Below are 14,433 nucleotides of genomic sequence, written 5' to 3'. Positions count from 1 at the left end.
TACACATAATAATCAAAAGGCCTGCTGCTACAATTCAGTACTGGATACATTCAGGCTGTTTGAATTCATTATGACAGACCTTTCTCACTTAGCACAAGTGAGTTATAATTTATGATTCAGTCCTTTCAGGGCTTTAAGTATGAGATATCAATCAAAAACTAATTACGAGATTATGAATACCTTTAACAATATAATACAATTTTAAGCACAGAAAGACATTCTTAATAATTTTCTTTGGCTAGTCTATATTTTAGGGTGCCCCTTGGATTTTTGTCAAGTTGTTGTTTTATTATTGCCAAGTTGTTGTTTCATTTAAGATAACCTGAGTAGTTGAATGTTATGGAAACCCTATTATGATGTGATTGGTTGCATTACTGCGCTGAATTTGACTGATGGGGAAAATATTTGTAAGGGCTTATTTCTGTGTTGGATGTCAGTTAGGAAGTACGTTGCTTATCTTGTCTGAATTTCCAGTATGATTTGGAATGAAAGGGGGAAAAAGCATTAATTGACTGGTGCGTAAATGAAGGTTTACTTATTACTCATTATAAGTGTCCTGTTTATACAAAGGAAATGCGTATGGTCGAACACAAATATCATTGAAATGGCTTTGTTGCAAGAAATGCCACTGACAGTCCAGCACTACGGAGGTCATTTTTTACTCTTATTCCTGTGAATTTATGCAGTGACAGCAGGATGCATATTCTAGTTGAGAAAGATTTTGGATGCTGTTAAGGAATTTTGTGTGCCACAGACTGAAGACACAGAAATTTCTAAATATGGTAACTCAATATTTCCTTTTTGTAGTGCATATATGCGATAACATGCGTTTCCTTTTTTATGTTATTTCACAATGTGATTTAAAAGTTTATTGACCTTCGCTTGGCTACAAATTTTGTTCAATTTTGGTGATGAGTAACTTTGTTTTAACATTATATCACGTCATCATGCTCCTGATTCTTTTTTTTAAAGTGAAAATAAATCGATGAACAAAGTCAAGGGAGTGCGCAATGCCAAGTTTGTGCAATTCCCTAATTTTTTTTAAGTGAAAATAGATCGATGTGTACATGGGCACCGAGTTTGTGCAGTTCTTCAACTTCTTATTTTGGTTTTGTGCAGCAGCCGTCTTGAAATAGTGCCTTGCTGGCCAATTGCCAAAATTTGTCAATTTCGCCAAGGAGCACCCTGAAATATATGTTTACCTTTTCTTTATGTTCAGTTTTACTGCTAACAAGAAAACAATTAGCTACAGTCTCTATTAGAAATACCAGAATTTTGATGTATAGTTGAAGTATTAAAAAAAATTAAAAGTTCAAAAAGTTTTCTTAATCAGCATACACATTAACATTACTTTCGGTACTACTCTTATTTACACCCTCAGATACGTGGCATCGCCAAATGTGGTGATATGTTTTCTGCACCAAGTTTTGACACGATTGTATGTTCTGCAATGATTTTTGGCACGATGTTGTTTGTATGGCAACCCTTTTAACGTTGAAACTTTATTTTGCAGGAGTGGTTGGTTGGTTTGGCAGGCATTTTGAAATGGCTTATGTTGCAACGAAAGACGTGGTGGCAAAATTTCAGTAGTGTATTTTGGACTGTGTGCAAGGCAAATTTAGTATTAAAATGTATGATGTAGGAATTGTTAATGAGTCTTTTGTTCACGGGTGTGTTTATGCTGATTTTATTTATGAATGTATGCTGGACTTTGTATGCTCTGCGCCTCAGAAGATAGGGTGGAAGGATAAAGTGGTGGAAATTGACGAGTTTTGCTGATGTTTGAAGAAGCATCCACAATAGTAAGTGCATTTTATTTTATTGTTGTTTTTATTTTGTAGAATGTTATGTTAACTGCTTTTTTGTTATGAATTTCTGTCGTTATTGTTGTTTTTTGAATTGTTTGCAGTTTTAGTTATTTTAGTTTATTTTGTTGATTTGTGTGCAATGCCGAGGCTGTGAGTGCTGCCTAGATTGTGCAATTAGCTGAATTTTTTTAAGTTAAAACAGAACGCTGTGTACATGGTATTTTTTGAAATTTATTGTAATGTTAGTTTATTTTAGTGAGGTGTGCTAATTCCTACTAGATTCCTACACTGCATAGATTGTGCAATTCTCCGATTTTTTTATTATTATTATTATTATTATTATTATTGTTATTAAGTTTAAACAGATCGCTGTGTACATGGATTCCTGTCAATTATTTTTGGTTAGAAGCTTTACATTTTTGCTATCTAAATTTGTTTTTGTTTTGGATTTTTGGCATGAATTGAGTGTTAAAAACGTGGTTTTTGCAGACATTTTTAGGCTTAAAGTTTGACATGTAGGAAAAAAATTTAGATAGTAATATGGCACCATGGATATAAAAATTTAATTGTAATACGGCCTTGCTATAAATGTTTGGCGAGAAATTTGTCGCCAACCGAGGGCGTGTATAAGAGTAGTTCCTTACTTTCCTATAAGTATTATAATTTTAGACATGGAAAACATTAAATGCCCACTGCAAAACATTTCTTTACATGAATGCACATCTCAATTAAAAGGCATTCTGAACCAAATATATGAAAACTTTAGTAATTTTTTCAACTGAAGATTTGTTCACTTAAGATATGTCTCACATAAATGACTACATAATATGGAACAACTATGGATATTTATCAAGAAAGCTACACTATACTCAGAATGATGCCATGCTATAAATACTTACTGCTTCCAGCATATTTGATAATTCATGGTATTATGGTACCTCGTAGACTTTAAGTTAGGTAAAGTAGACCGATTAGTTGACTTTTATGGAAACCCTATTGCGATGTAATCAGGTGCACGATTCTGGGAAATTTTGAATCATGGGATGTTTTGTAAGCGTTTTTGTGGTGTGTGTTAAAACCGTTTAGATGGATTTGAATGGGTTTGCAGGAAGAAAGGTTCAGATGGTCACTATGTGAAGCGTTCTATCAGAAAGACTACCTGGTTTGAAAAAAGTCATTTGAGTATGATTGATATTTTGATTTTTACGTGGCTCTGGGTGTACGAAGCGAACCATGGTAAGTGCATATTTGCTTTTGGTAGTGCTTAAATGTATAACCCGTTTTGGTTGATCTTTACAATATGGTAACTGGTAGTTTGGCGGCATTTTGGAGGCGATAAAGGTTACTACCTCGGACTTTGGTAATAATGTGAGCAGTACTCAGTTCCGATTACGCATTATTTTGCGTGAGGGAAATGAGAGATCATGGGATATGTCATGTGATATTAATGGACGAATTACGGTCTTTAATCGGAAAAGGGGGGAAATCGGGAAAAAATGTGGAAATTTTGTATTTAGCTTTATTCTGTGTTGTGTGAAACAGTGTTGTTTAATTTTGGATCCCATGGCCCTAACTAAAGTGAATTCGAAATGGGTATTTAGGCATTGTGATAAAGAGAAGTTTTTTATTTAGCGGAGGAAGTATGGAGGAAAAATTCGCAGAAAAAATCTTTGAATAATTAGAAAAGTGTATCCGCCACGTAATCAAGATTCTGAAGTAGTAGGGTAGTAGTAGTAGTTTTATGGCGCAAAGCTCAATAGGCCATATGCGCCAAACACAGGATTCTTTTTTTTAACATACAAACTAAAGGAACAAAAAATATAAAGACAACAGCACACTTTTAAAATCGAGGCAAGTAAAAAGATATTTAAATGATGGGATGAAAATGCTGATTATAACTTTGATAATGAGAGATGCAGTATAGATATAAAATCCTAAAACATCTGATTAATTAAAATTCCAACATAAAATCTCAGGACAAAAATCAAATTAAATAATAGAAACCTGTTTCCTTGAGGTAGTGAAACAAATTATTATTGACCTCTCTTCCGATTAAACGGTCGAGAGGCAGGTCGCAGCTATTAAAATACTTCTCACGAAGATTATTAAAATATGAACATTCAATTAAAATGTGATAAACTGAAAGACAAACATTACAAGTTGCACAAATAGGCTCGTTCTCAGCTTTCAGAAGGTAGTTATGTGTCACTCTACTGTGACCAATTCTAAGGCGAGTCAAAAGAACTTCCTCCCTGCGATTGCTAGTAGTATCCCAATGCTCTATTTTAGGCTTCACCCTTCTCAACTTGTTATGAAGTTGAAGGTCCCAAAGTTGCTGCCATTTCTTTCGGATCTTCTCTTTTATGACACAACGGATATCTTTAAAAGGGATGAGGCGGCCGGACATTTCAACAGCAGATTTCGCTGCGATATCCGCCAGCTCATTGCCCTTTATTCCTGTATGTCCGGGGACCCAGCAGTACAGAAGTTCAAATCCACGACATTTCAATTTAATATTCAACTTGAGAACATCCACTATCACAGGATTCTCAGTGCTAGAAAAGGATTCTAAAGCTTTCAATGCACTGTAGGAGTCCGTATATACAATGAATTTTCGATGGTGCAGCGTTGAGATGTACAAAAGCGCATAATATATGGCAGTCAGTTCGGAGGTTAAGACAGAGGAAGCGTCGTGTAAACGTCTGCCTTCCATGTGGTCACCAATTATACATGACATGCCAACATGGCAAGCTGACTTAGAGCCATCCGTATATATGGGAACATAACTCCTGTAACTCTGCCTGTGATCAGCAAAAATTTGTCTGTAGATGCTCTCATCAGTAGTTGTTTTTCCGTAATTGTGGAAAATGTCAAGAAGGTGGATTAGTGCATTTTCCCAAGGTGCAATTTCAAAATGCTGTACTGCCTGTGGGGAAATATCAAACAGGGAGAATTCTTCAATGAGGGGACGAACTCTAACAGGAAAAGAAGGCACACAGGATGGACGTGCCTCAAATAAAAGGTCACAGCTATTTTCACATATACACAAGTTATAAGGATGGTCAGGTTGAGATAAAATATTAAAATAGCGTAAAAGAGACAACTCCTCACGCCTCAAACGGAGTGATGGCTCGTGACAGTCAACATAAAGGCTCTGCACAGGAGATGTCCTGAAGGCTCCAGAACAAATCCGCAGAGCCTGATGATGAACAGGATCTAGTTTTAACAACACTGAAGACCGGGCAGATCCGTAAACAACTGAGCCGTAGTCCAGTTTAGAGCGAATTAGAGCTCTGTAAATGCGAAGCATGGAGCAACGCTCTGCACCCCAAGAGGTGTTCGCCAGGACTTTTAAGATATTTAGAACTTTGGTACACTTTTTTCTCAAGTTTAAGACATGAGGAAGGAAAGTCAATTTTCGGTCGAACATCACCCCTAAAAATTTTACTTCAGGTGCAACTGGAATTACAGACCCATTGAGGTATAATTCCGGCTCAGGATGGAGACCTCGCTTTTTACAAAAATGCACGCACACAGTCTTCTGTTTCGAAAACGTAAATCCTTGTCTTTTTGCCCATTCCTGGATCCTGTTCAAAGCGATCTGGAGCTGTCTCTCTACATGTCTCATATCCACACCTCTACAGCTAATTTGTAGATCATCAACATATAAAGAACCTGAAATGGTGGGAGGAAGTTGTTTTAATACAGAATTTATTTTTAGGCTGAAAAGAGTTACACTGAGCACACAGCCTTGAGGCACACCCTCTTCTTGTTCAAAAACATCAGACAAAACAGAGCCTATCCTTACTTGAAAAGTTCTAGCGTTCAGGAAATTCTGAATGAAATTTGGTAGGTTGCCGCGCAAGCCACTCTCGTGAAGATCGCGAATTATACCGTATCTCCATGCCTTATCATAGGCTTTCTCTATATCGAAGAAAATTGAGACAAGGTGATTTCTTCTTACAAAAGCTTTTCGAATGGATGTCTCTAAGAGGAGCATATTATCTACGGTTGTTCTCCCCTTTCGAAAACCACTTTGATAAGGCGATATAATATTATTCTTTTCCAAGAAGTAGACTAGGCGGCTGTTTACCATCTTTTCAAACAGTTTGCAAACACAGCTGGTAAGGGCAATTGGCCGATAGTTCGAGGGATTCCTCGGGTCTTTCCCTGGCTTCGCAATAGGAATGACAATAGCTCTCCTCCATGCACTGGGAAATGTACGCTCCTTCCACACTCTATTGTAAAGTGTGAGAAGGGCACTCAGTGACTTACAGGACAGATGCTTTAGCATTTCATAATACACGCCATCCAGACCCGGACAAGACCTATGTGTCTGCAACAAAGCTCTCTTTAGTTCAACCATAGTAAAGTCTCTATTGTACGGCTCAAAGTTGGAAGAGTTGAAAGCGATGGGATTTTTCTCAGAGCGTTGCTTGATAGAAAGAAATGCAGGTGAGTAATTTCGGCTGGAAGAAATGGCAGCAAATGTCTCACCAATTGTATTTGCAATTTCTTCTATGGAGCTAATCACTCGGCCATCTTTTTCCAGAAAGGAAAGTGAGTGGTCTTTGTACATTCCGCATGCTTTTCGAACTCTTTCCCAAACCCGCTTACTAGGCGTAGAGGATGTTATTGAGGACACATATGAAATCCAGGAATCCCTCTGGCTCTGCCTTCTTACTTTCCGTGCATTTGCTTTGGCTCTTTTAAAAGCTATGAGGTTTCGCAGAGTAGGATATCTACGAAAAATACCCCATGCTTTTTTCTGTTTTTTCAGTGCTTCATGACAGTCGCGATTCCACCATGGTTTCGAATATTTTAGTGTTTTTCCTGATGTTCTAGGAATCGAAAGCATAGCTGCCTGAATAATAGTATTAGTAACAGCTTCAACAGCGTCATCGATATGCACACCTTCTACCATTTCCTCTGTCAGCTCTGCAACGGAAGAGAAGAGTTCCCAGTCTGCCCTGTCCAGGATAAAACGAGGGACTCTCGACACGGGGTTTGCTCCTCTTCGTGCAAGAGACACAAAAATAGGATAATGATCGCTGTTGTACAGGTCATTTCCGACACTAAAAGTGCAAAATGGCAACAGAGATGGTGAACAGATGGCAAGATCGAGAGCGTGGAATGTCCTTGAAGGCTCATGGAAGTACGTATCTTGCCCATTATTTAGGAGACAAAGGCTATGATCTTCGATCATCTGCTCTATTTGTCTTCCTCGGCAATTTGTATCTTTACTTCCCCAGAGTGGACTATGGCCGTTAAAATCTCCTATTATGATAAAAGGCTCAGGCAGCTGCTCTATTAGATTATTTAAATCTTGCTGATAAATGTGCTCATTTGGAGGCAAATACAAAGAAACAAATGAAACAATAATATCAAAATTTATTTGAGTAGCGACAACTTGGAGGGATGTCGTCAAAGGAAGTACATTTGAGGGATAATCCAGTGAGGAGAGGAGACCTACACCTCCACTGGCACGCTCACCTGCAATGTTATCCTTCCTGACGAAAGAAAACCTCCGAAGTTTTGCATGGTGTTCGGGTTTCAAATTTGTTTCCTGTATTGCTAAGCACACAGGATGATACACATTTATTATAGATTTGATGTCAAGGAAATTTCGGTGGAAACCGCGACAGTTCCATGACATGAGGGTGGCCATTATGAATGGTTTTTGTTTTTTCTGTGCTGTTCTTTTGTTTTTCGTGGAAGTAGATGCCTGGGAACTTCTAGACCCTCTTCTACTTCCATAAAGTCTGAATCCGCAGATTCAGAAATCATCTCATCAAAAGAGCTATTGCTGTGACTTCTATTTTTATTGGATATTTTATGTGTAGAAGTTTTGGGCTTACTTTGAATAACTGTTTCTTTCTTTTGTACTATATGGGTTGCATTTTCTTTTTGCTTGTTGGATGTAGACGGATGGGTTTTATTTGCTAGGGTCTGTGTGCCTATTGATGTTTGGGTGGCGACTGTACGAGATGATTTTACAGCACTGGCGTATGATGTATTTGGTCGAAGCTGTGTGCTCTGGACTAATCTTCTGGCTTCGGCATATGAGATGTTCCTCGTAAACTTTGCAGTCTGCACTTCTTTTTCCAATTTCCATTTTGGGCAGAGGCGTGAAAATGCTGGGTGCTCACCCTTGCAATTTATACAAAGAGGCGCAGCCGTACAATTTTCAGAATCGTGGCCAATCTGTGAGCATCGGGCGCATGTAAGGCTGCCACGACAAGACGTCTTAGAATGGCCGAAACGCTGGCATTGGAAACATCGCATAGGGTTTGGAATATAAGGTCTTACAGGAATATTTAGATATCCGGCCTTAATATTCTTAGGCAGATCAGGCGTGTTGAAGGTAAGGATCACGTGTTTCGTGTCTATCAACTTACCTTCTTTATGCATCTTGATCCGCCTTACACCGCAGACATTTTGTTCGGAGAGCTCAGAAGCGATCTCTTCTTCAGAAACATACAGAAGGTCGAATTCTGAGATTACACCCCGACAATAGTTGAGTGACTTATGTGGTGTTACAGTCACATTCGCTTGCCCAAGTTTAGTTATCTGAAGTAAAGAAGCAGACTGGGTGGCTGAGGTTGTATCAATAAGCAGGTCTCCGGAGCGGAGACGCTTTATATTTCTCGGCTCACCAATACAGGACTGGATGTATTTGTTTATTACGAAAGGAGACATCTTATGCATTTCGCCAGAAGGACTAGAGATGACTAGGAAACGGGGAATATTGTTATGATTTTTTTCATTTGTATCTGTACGTAATTTTTTTGCAGTAGACTTTTCAGAAGTAGGTTGAGTGAGTGGTTGAGTGAGTGGTTTAGCAGTAGACGTTTCAGAAATAGGTTGAATGACTGGTTTAACAGTAGATGTTTCAGAACTAGGTTGAGTGACTGGTTTAGGAGTAGAAGTTTCAGAACTAGGTTGAGTGACAGGAGTGATTTGAGTGACAGGATTGACTTGAGTGACTGGAGTTACCTCGAAATCTTTTATTAAGTAAATATGAGAAGCCATAGTGAAAGAATAAAGATTCGGGTCCGACGGCCCCGCCCACCACGGAGCCCAACAAGGGAACACAGATTCCTGTGTTAGGGCTAGCCGGACCTATACGCAAACTGAAGCCCCACAGTCGGCTTTCCCGAAAGCAGGTACTCCCGAGAGCTTGACCCCAAGCCACTGACACAAGGACTAGTGACCAGCCGATTGACACCCATGAGGACGACTAAGGTGCCTCCCGTTTAGCTGAAGCAGAGGCCAAAGCAGTGTGTTGGGGACAGTACCTCGCCCCTCAACTACCAGGACCCTCCTTTCCAGCGACACGGGTCTCCACGCACGGCAAACACGTGGGCAGTTTTCTCCCCACTTGAAAACTAGAAACAAGGTCTGTTCCAGCCTCTCGTGACGAGCCCCAAACTCCGTAGAGAGAAACCACAAGGGAGAAGGGAAGGGAAAAAGATCCAGCCAAGAGGAGAGGAGACGGAAAAGAGGATAGATCACTGGGGCTCCAGGATCGTGACACCCGTCTCACCAAGAAGATGATCCCCTGAAGGGCTAGGGTACCTCGGGATTGCCACACCCGTACTCACAAAAGTGAGCCCCCTGAGGGACAAGATTCTGAAGAAGATTAGGTAAGTTAGTATTTTTAATTATTTGAGGATATTATTTTTATGCATTGTTCTAAATGTAAGGTGGAAAGGAATTTGGTATTATTGGGAAAATTGTTATTAGCAATGATTTAGTTTAAAGTAATTAGGATTGTAAGGTAATTTTTATTAATTTAATGTATGTGCTCATTTATATTTTAAGTAGTGTTTTTGAATTTAATTATATTTTAATGAAATGATAGTTATTTTGTGAATTTTATGTTTGTAGGAATTTGGTATACGTTTTAGTTGAAGTAAACGTGCATAGAAATAATTTAAATATCTGACACTAAGTAATTGTAATGGTTGCGGTATGAATTCGTTGGTGACGTTTATAATATAATAGATGATTTAGAGGTAAAAGTTTTTGGATATTTTATTTATTTTATATGTGGAAATGTTCATATTTGTAAAGGGTAAATACTTTTCCGCGATCAGGTAATTTCATATATGTTCTTTTTACCGGGTTTAAAGATTCAGAAAATTGTCATGTATTTTCGTGAAATTTTTCTAATTTATGAGAAAAAAGCAGTGTACATGGATATAGTGAAGAGTGTGCGCAATGCCATTTTTGTGCAATTCTGAGATGTTTTTTTAAGTAAAAATAAGTCGGCGTGTACATGGTTTATGTGTATGTGTTATTTTGAAAAACGCGTAAGGAGTATGGTATTGTGCACTTTTTCCCAATTTTGCAGTGAATATTTGTCATGATTAAGCAGTTTTGTTTGATAAAATTTCTAGCATAAGTGTAATTCGGCTACTAGATTGTTGGAAGAAGTGTTCAGTAGATAAAAAGAAAAGAAACATGTCTTTACTTCGTGAAGACAAAATGGCAGCGGGAAAAAAAAATAGAGGGTTGCTGTAGGAGAGTTTGTTGATCTTTACAATATGGTAACTGGTAGTTTGGCGACATTTTGGAGGCGATAAAGGTTACTACCTGGGACTTTGGTAATAATGTGAGCAGTACTCAGTTCCGATTACGCATTATTTTGCGTGAGGGAAATGAGAGATCATGGGATATGTCACGTGATATTAATGGACGAATTACGGTTCTTTAACCGGAAAAGGGGGGAAATCGGGAAAAAATGTGGAAATTTTGTATTTAGCTTTATTCTGTGTTGTGTGAAACAGTGTTGTTTAATTTTTGGATCCCATGGCCCTAACTAAAGTGAACTCGAAATGGGTATTTAGGCATTGTGATAAAGAGAAGTTTGCTTTTTATTTAGTGTGGAAGTATGGAGGAAAAATTCGCAGAAAAAATCTTTCAATAATTTTATTGAATGAATTAGAAAAATGTATCCGTCACGTAATCAAGATTCTGAAGAAGATTAGGTAAGTTAGTATTTTTAATTATTTGAGGATATTATTTTTATGCATTGTTCTAAATGTAAGGTGGAAAGGAATTTGGTATTATTGGGAAAATTGTTATTAGCAATGATTTAGTTTAAAGTAATTAGGATTGTAAGGTAATTTTTATTAATTTAATGTATGTGCTCATTTATATTTTAAGTAGTGTTTTTGAATTTAATTATATTTTAATGAAATGATAGTTATTTTGTGAATTTTATGTTTGTAGGAATTTGGTATACGTTTAAGTTGAAATAAACGTGCATGGAAATAATTTAAATATTTGATACTAAGTATTTGTAATGCTTGCGGTATGAATTCGTTGGTGACGTGTATAATGTAATAGATGATTTAGAGGTAAAAGTTTTTGGATATTTTATTTATTTTATATGTGGAAATGTTCATATTTGTAAAGGGTAAATACTTTTTCGCGATCAGGTAATTTCATGTATGTTCTTTTTACTGGGTTTAAAGATTGAGAAAGTTGTCATGTATTTTTGTGAAATTTTTCTAATTTATGAGAAAAAAGCAGTGTACATGGATATAGTGAAGAGTGTGCGCAATGCCATTTTTGTGCAATTCTGGGATGTTTTTTTAAGTAAAAATAAGTCGTCGTGTATATTGTTTATGTGTATGTGTTATTTTGAAAAATGCGTAAAAAGTATGGTATTGTGCACTTTTTCCCAATTTTGCAGTGAATATTTGTCATGATTAAGCAGTTTTGTTTGATAAAATTTCTAGCATAAGTGTAATTCGGCTAGTAGATTGTTGGAAGAAGTGTTCAGTAGATAAAAAGAAAAGAAACACGTCTTTACTTCGTGAAGACAAAATGGCGGCGGGGGAAAAAAAAATAGAGGGTTGCTGTAGGAGAATTGGTTGCCAAATTTTCGCCAAGTTACCATAATGTAAAGATCAACCGGAGAGTTGGTTGCCAAATTTTCGCCAAAAATTCGCCAAGTTACCATAATGTAAAGATCAACCCATGTTTTTCCTTTTTTTATGGTTTAAAATGTATTTCATTGAGATTATGTATTTTTTGTTTGCCTATATTGTAGAATTTGATGCTCCTTTGACTTTTTAAGTGAAAATATATCGATGTATACATGGGCAAAGTAAAGGGAGTGTGCAATGCAAGTTTGTGCAATTCTGAGGTTTTTTTTAAGTGAAAATAGGTCGACGTGTACATGGATAAAGTTAAAAGAGTGGGCAATGCCATTTTCATGCAATTCGGGGATTTTTTTTAAGTGAAAATAAGTCGATGTGTACATGGATACCGAGTTTGTGCAATTGTTTGTCTTGTTATTTTGGCTTCGCAAGCCAAAATAACGAGTCAAAGAATTGCACAAATATAGTACCCATGTATTGCCTAGTGGTACCCTAAACCATACTTTTACCTGAAAGATCTTTCAGATCAGCACTTTGATAAAAAGTCACCAATATCACCAAATAATTTCTTATAATGCATGTTTTCCTTTCTAATATTTGTGCATATACAGAAAAATTTGTACAAAATGAAAAGAATCAGATTATTATTAACCATACATGCCAATTTTTACAACTGGTAAACAGGGTTATAACAATTATGTTTTATTGCTTGAAAGATTTGTTTCAACCTTTAAATATAAATTTAAATGGAAGTATTTTGCATACAAAATATTCTCTTGAAATTTGAAAAAAAAAATCAAGCATTAAATTTGTCAGATTCAGCTGCCTGGGCAAGCCCCTTGCCCAGAGCAATACAGTGTTGGATTTTCAATTATTTCATAGTATGCATGTTACATGAAGATGAAAACAATATAGCAATTATAAGCAACTTATGATTAATAAATATTAAATTTAAAATCTCTGAGCTCAAAAATAGTAAACCACTAAATATATATATATATATATATATAGCAGCATTATATAATCTTTAAATGCAGATATAGAAATACCAAGTAATGACACACCAATTTTATCTAACTCGATTAAAATAATAAAATTCAATTATATTTAGGAATAAATTAAAGTTTTGTTATTTAAGTATAAATCAATAAAAAGATTTTGAAAAAGAATTGTGGAACAAAATCAAATTATAAATTTTTTTCAACGCATATATACATTTTTAACGCATATATATATATATATATATAATGCAATTTTCTTTTCTATGCAACGGAAAAAAGTTCTTTAAAAATGACTTGAAAATTTTCAAAACAGCAGGTGGTTGAAAGGGATAAAATTCTTATACGCAAATGAGCAAAACCTTGTTTGCTCACAGCTAAGGCAAAAATATGAGGTACAATAGTCAAAACTAAGCCCATATTTCTTAACACCGTAAAAATAATTTAATTGTTAGTGAGTGTTAAGAAGAACGTATTTTTAAATTCAAATACAAGCTAATCCACTGCTAGGTCGAACAAAGACTGTAAATATCAGACGCCAAAGAAGCGCATTAAGATAAATATATGCATGTGACATAAAACTTACTATTTTGTGTATCAGTAGCACTAACGAATGTAAGTACATTCCCACAAATTATAAGTACAATAAATGAATAAATATACATGTTTCCAGACGCTTTCTCATAAGAACAAGTAAGTTACTAAACATCTATCATTATCTGTAACGTTATATCAGCAGATAAACTCGTTTGAAGTCATAACAGAAGTCGATGACAGCAGCGATTCCGATTAAATACGTGAACAAAATATTAGAAAGGAATCTTCGTCTTCCATGAGGCGGCTAAAGCCGGCGGAGAACTGAAGAAATTCAACCAATCAGAAAGCACCATTACGCTAGGGCCTTTTGGCATCATTTCCTTTTCGCCAAACGGAGTTTTTGCGCAAACTCGTATATAAGACTGTGCTTGTTTACGCTATGGGCAAGTATTCACATCTTTATGGTGAAACAATTATGAGAGCCGTTATGTGTGAGGCCCCTAGTAGGATTCCGTGATAAGCTCTGGTAAGAGCAGGATAAATTCCTGCTGAACACCAGAATACGCAACTAAGGGCTAATCCAGAGCTGTGCTGCAAGTGTGGAAAACAGCATAGAAGCCAGTACTGCCCCTTAAAGCCCGAAAAAAAAACCAACGTGCTTATTCTGTTCGCAGCAACACGTATGTTTCCATAGAGGATGCCCAGCTTATAAGAAAAGATTTGAAAGTAAGAAGAGACAACTGAAGCCTGCACCATGTGTTCCTACTCCAGCGGATTTTCCAAAATTCATAGAAACTGAAGAAAACAGCAGAAACATCCAACCGAAAACCCTGTACAGCAGATAAACAAAGAAAAATCTACAACCTCTTCCGAAAAACTATAAAGAAGCACTTGACTGGATACAAGATCTGAAAATCAATCAGTTTTTAAGAAGTATCATCAACCATATCGATAAGATACGCGCTGCAAAAACTACAGCCGAGAAGTCCACCGCTGGGTGTAAACCAGCAATGACTCTATTGAGTTTTGCAGAAAATGAAGAGTAATTGTTGCACGTGGTTGCGGCTGTGTGCAACAACAAACTATGCGTATTGGAATTTGCCAGTGCTTTTAAAGATGAATTCATAACATGCCATAAGAGCCAATTTTTGATAACAAAAACATTTAATCACATCACAATATTAAAACTTAATTACT

The 14,433-nt window shown here is 36.6% G+C and overlaps 1 protein-coding gene across 2 annotated transcripts in view; it reads right to left on the bottom strand.

Annotated features, from left to right (window-relative positions):
* The window catches only part of LOC118182482 (sialomucin core protein 24-like), a 50,060-nt gene extending 36,555 nt beyond the window's left edge, over positions 1–13,505 (bottom strand). The window contains exon 1 of one of the 2 annotated variants that reach the window (XM_085807288.1): positions 13,286–13,505. In XM_085807288.1, coding sequence (XP_085663414.1) covers positions 13,286–13,364 — 79 coding nt within the window. In that variant the 5' untranslated portion in view covers positions 13,365–13,505. The remainder of the gene's footprint in view (positions 1–13,285) is intronic. The other variant, XM_085807287.1, reaches the window with a different exon arrangement.
* Positions 13,506–14,433: the final 928 nt, after the last annotated feature.

Source organism: Stegodyphus dumicola, chromosome X1 (assembly GCF_044657685.1).
Source record: "Stegodyphus dumicola isolate Sdum_Otavi_A_Nest chromosome X1, ASM4465768v1".
Taxonomy (NCBI): Eukaryota; Metazoa; Arthropoda; class Arachnida; order Araneae; family Eresidae; genus Stegodyphus; species Stegodyphus dumicola.
The sequence above is the reverse complement of the archived record's forward strand: the minus strand, read 5'-3'. Positions and strand labels throughout refer to the sequence as shown.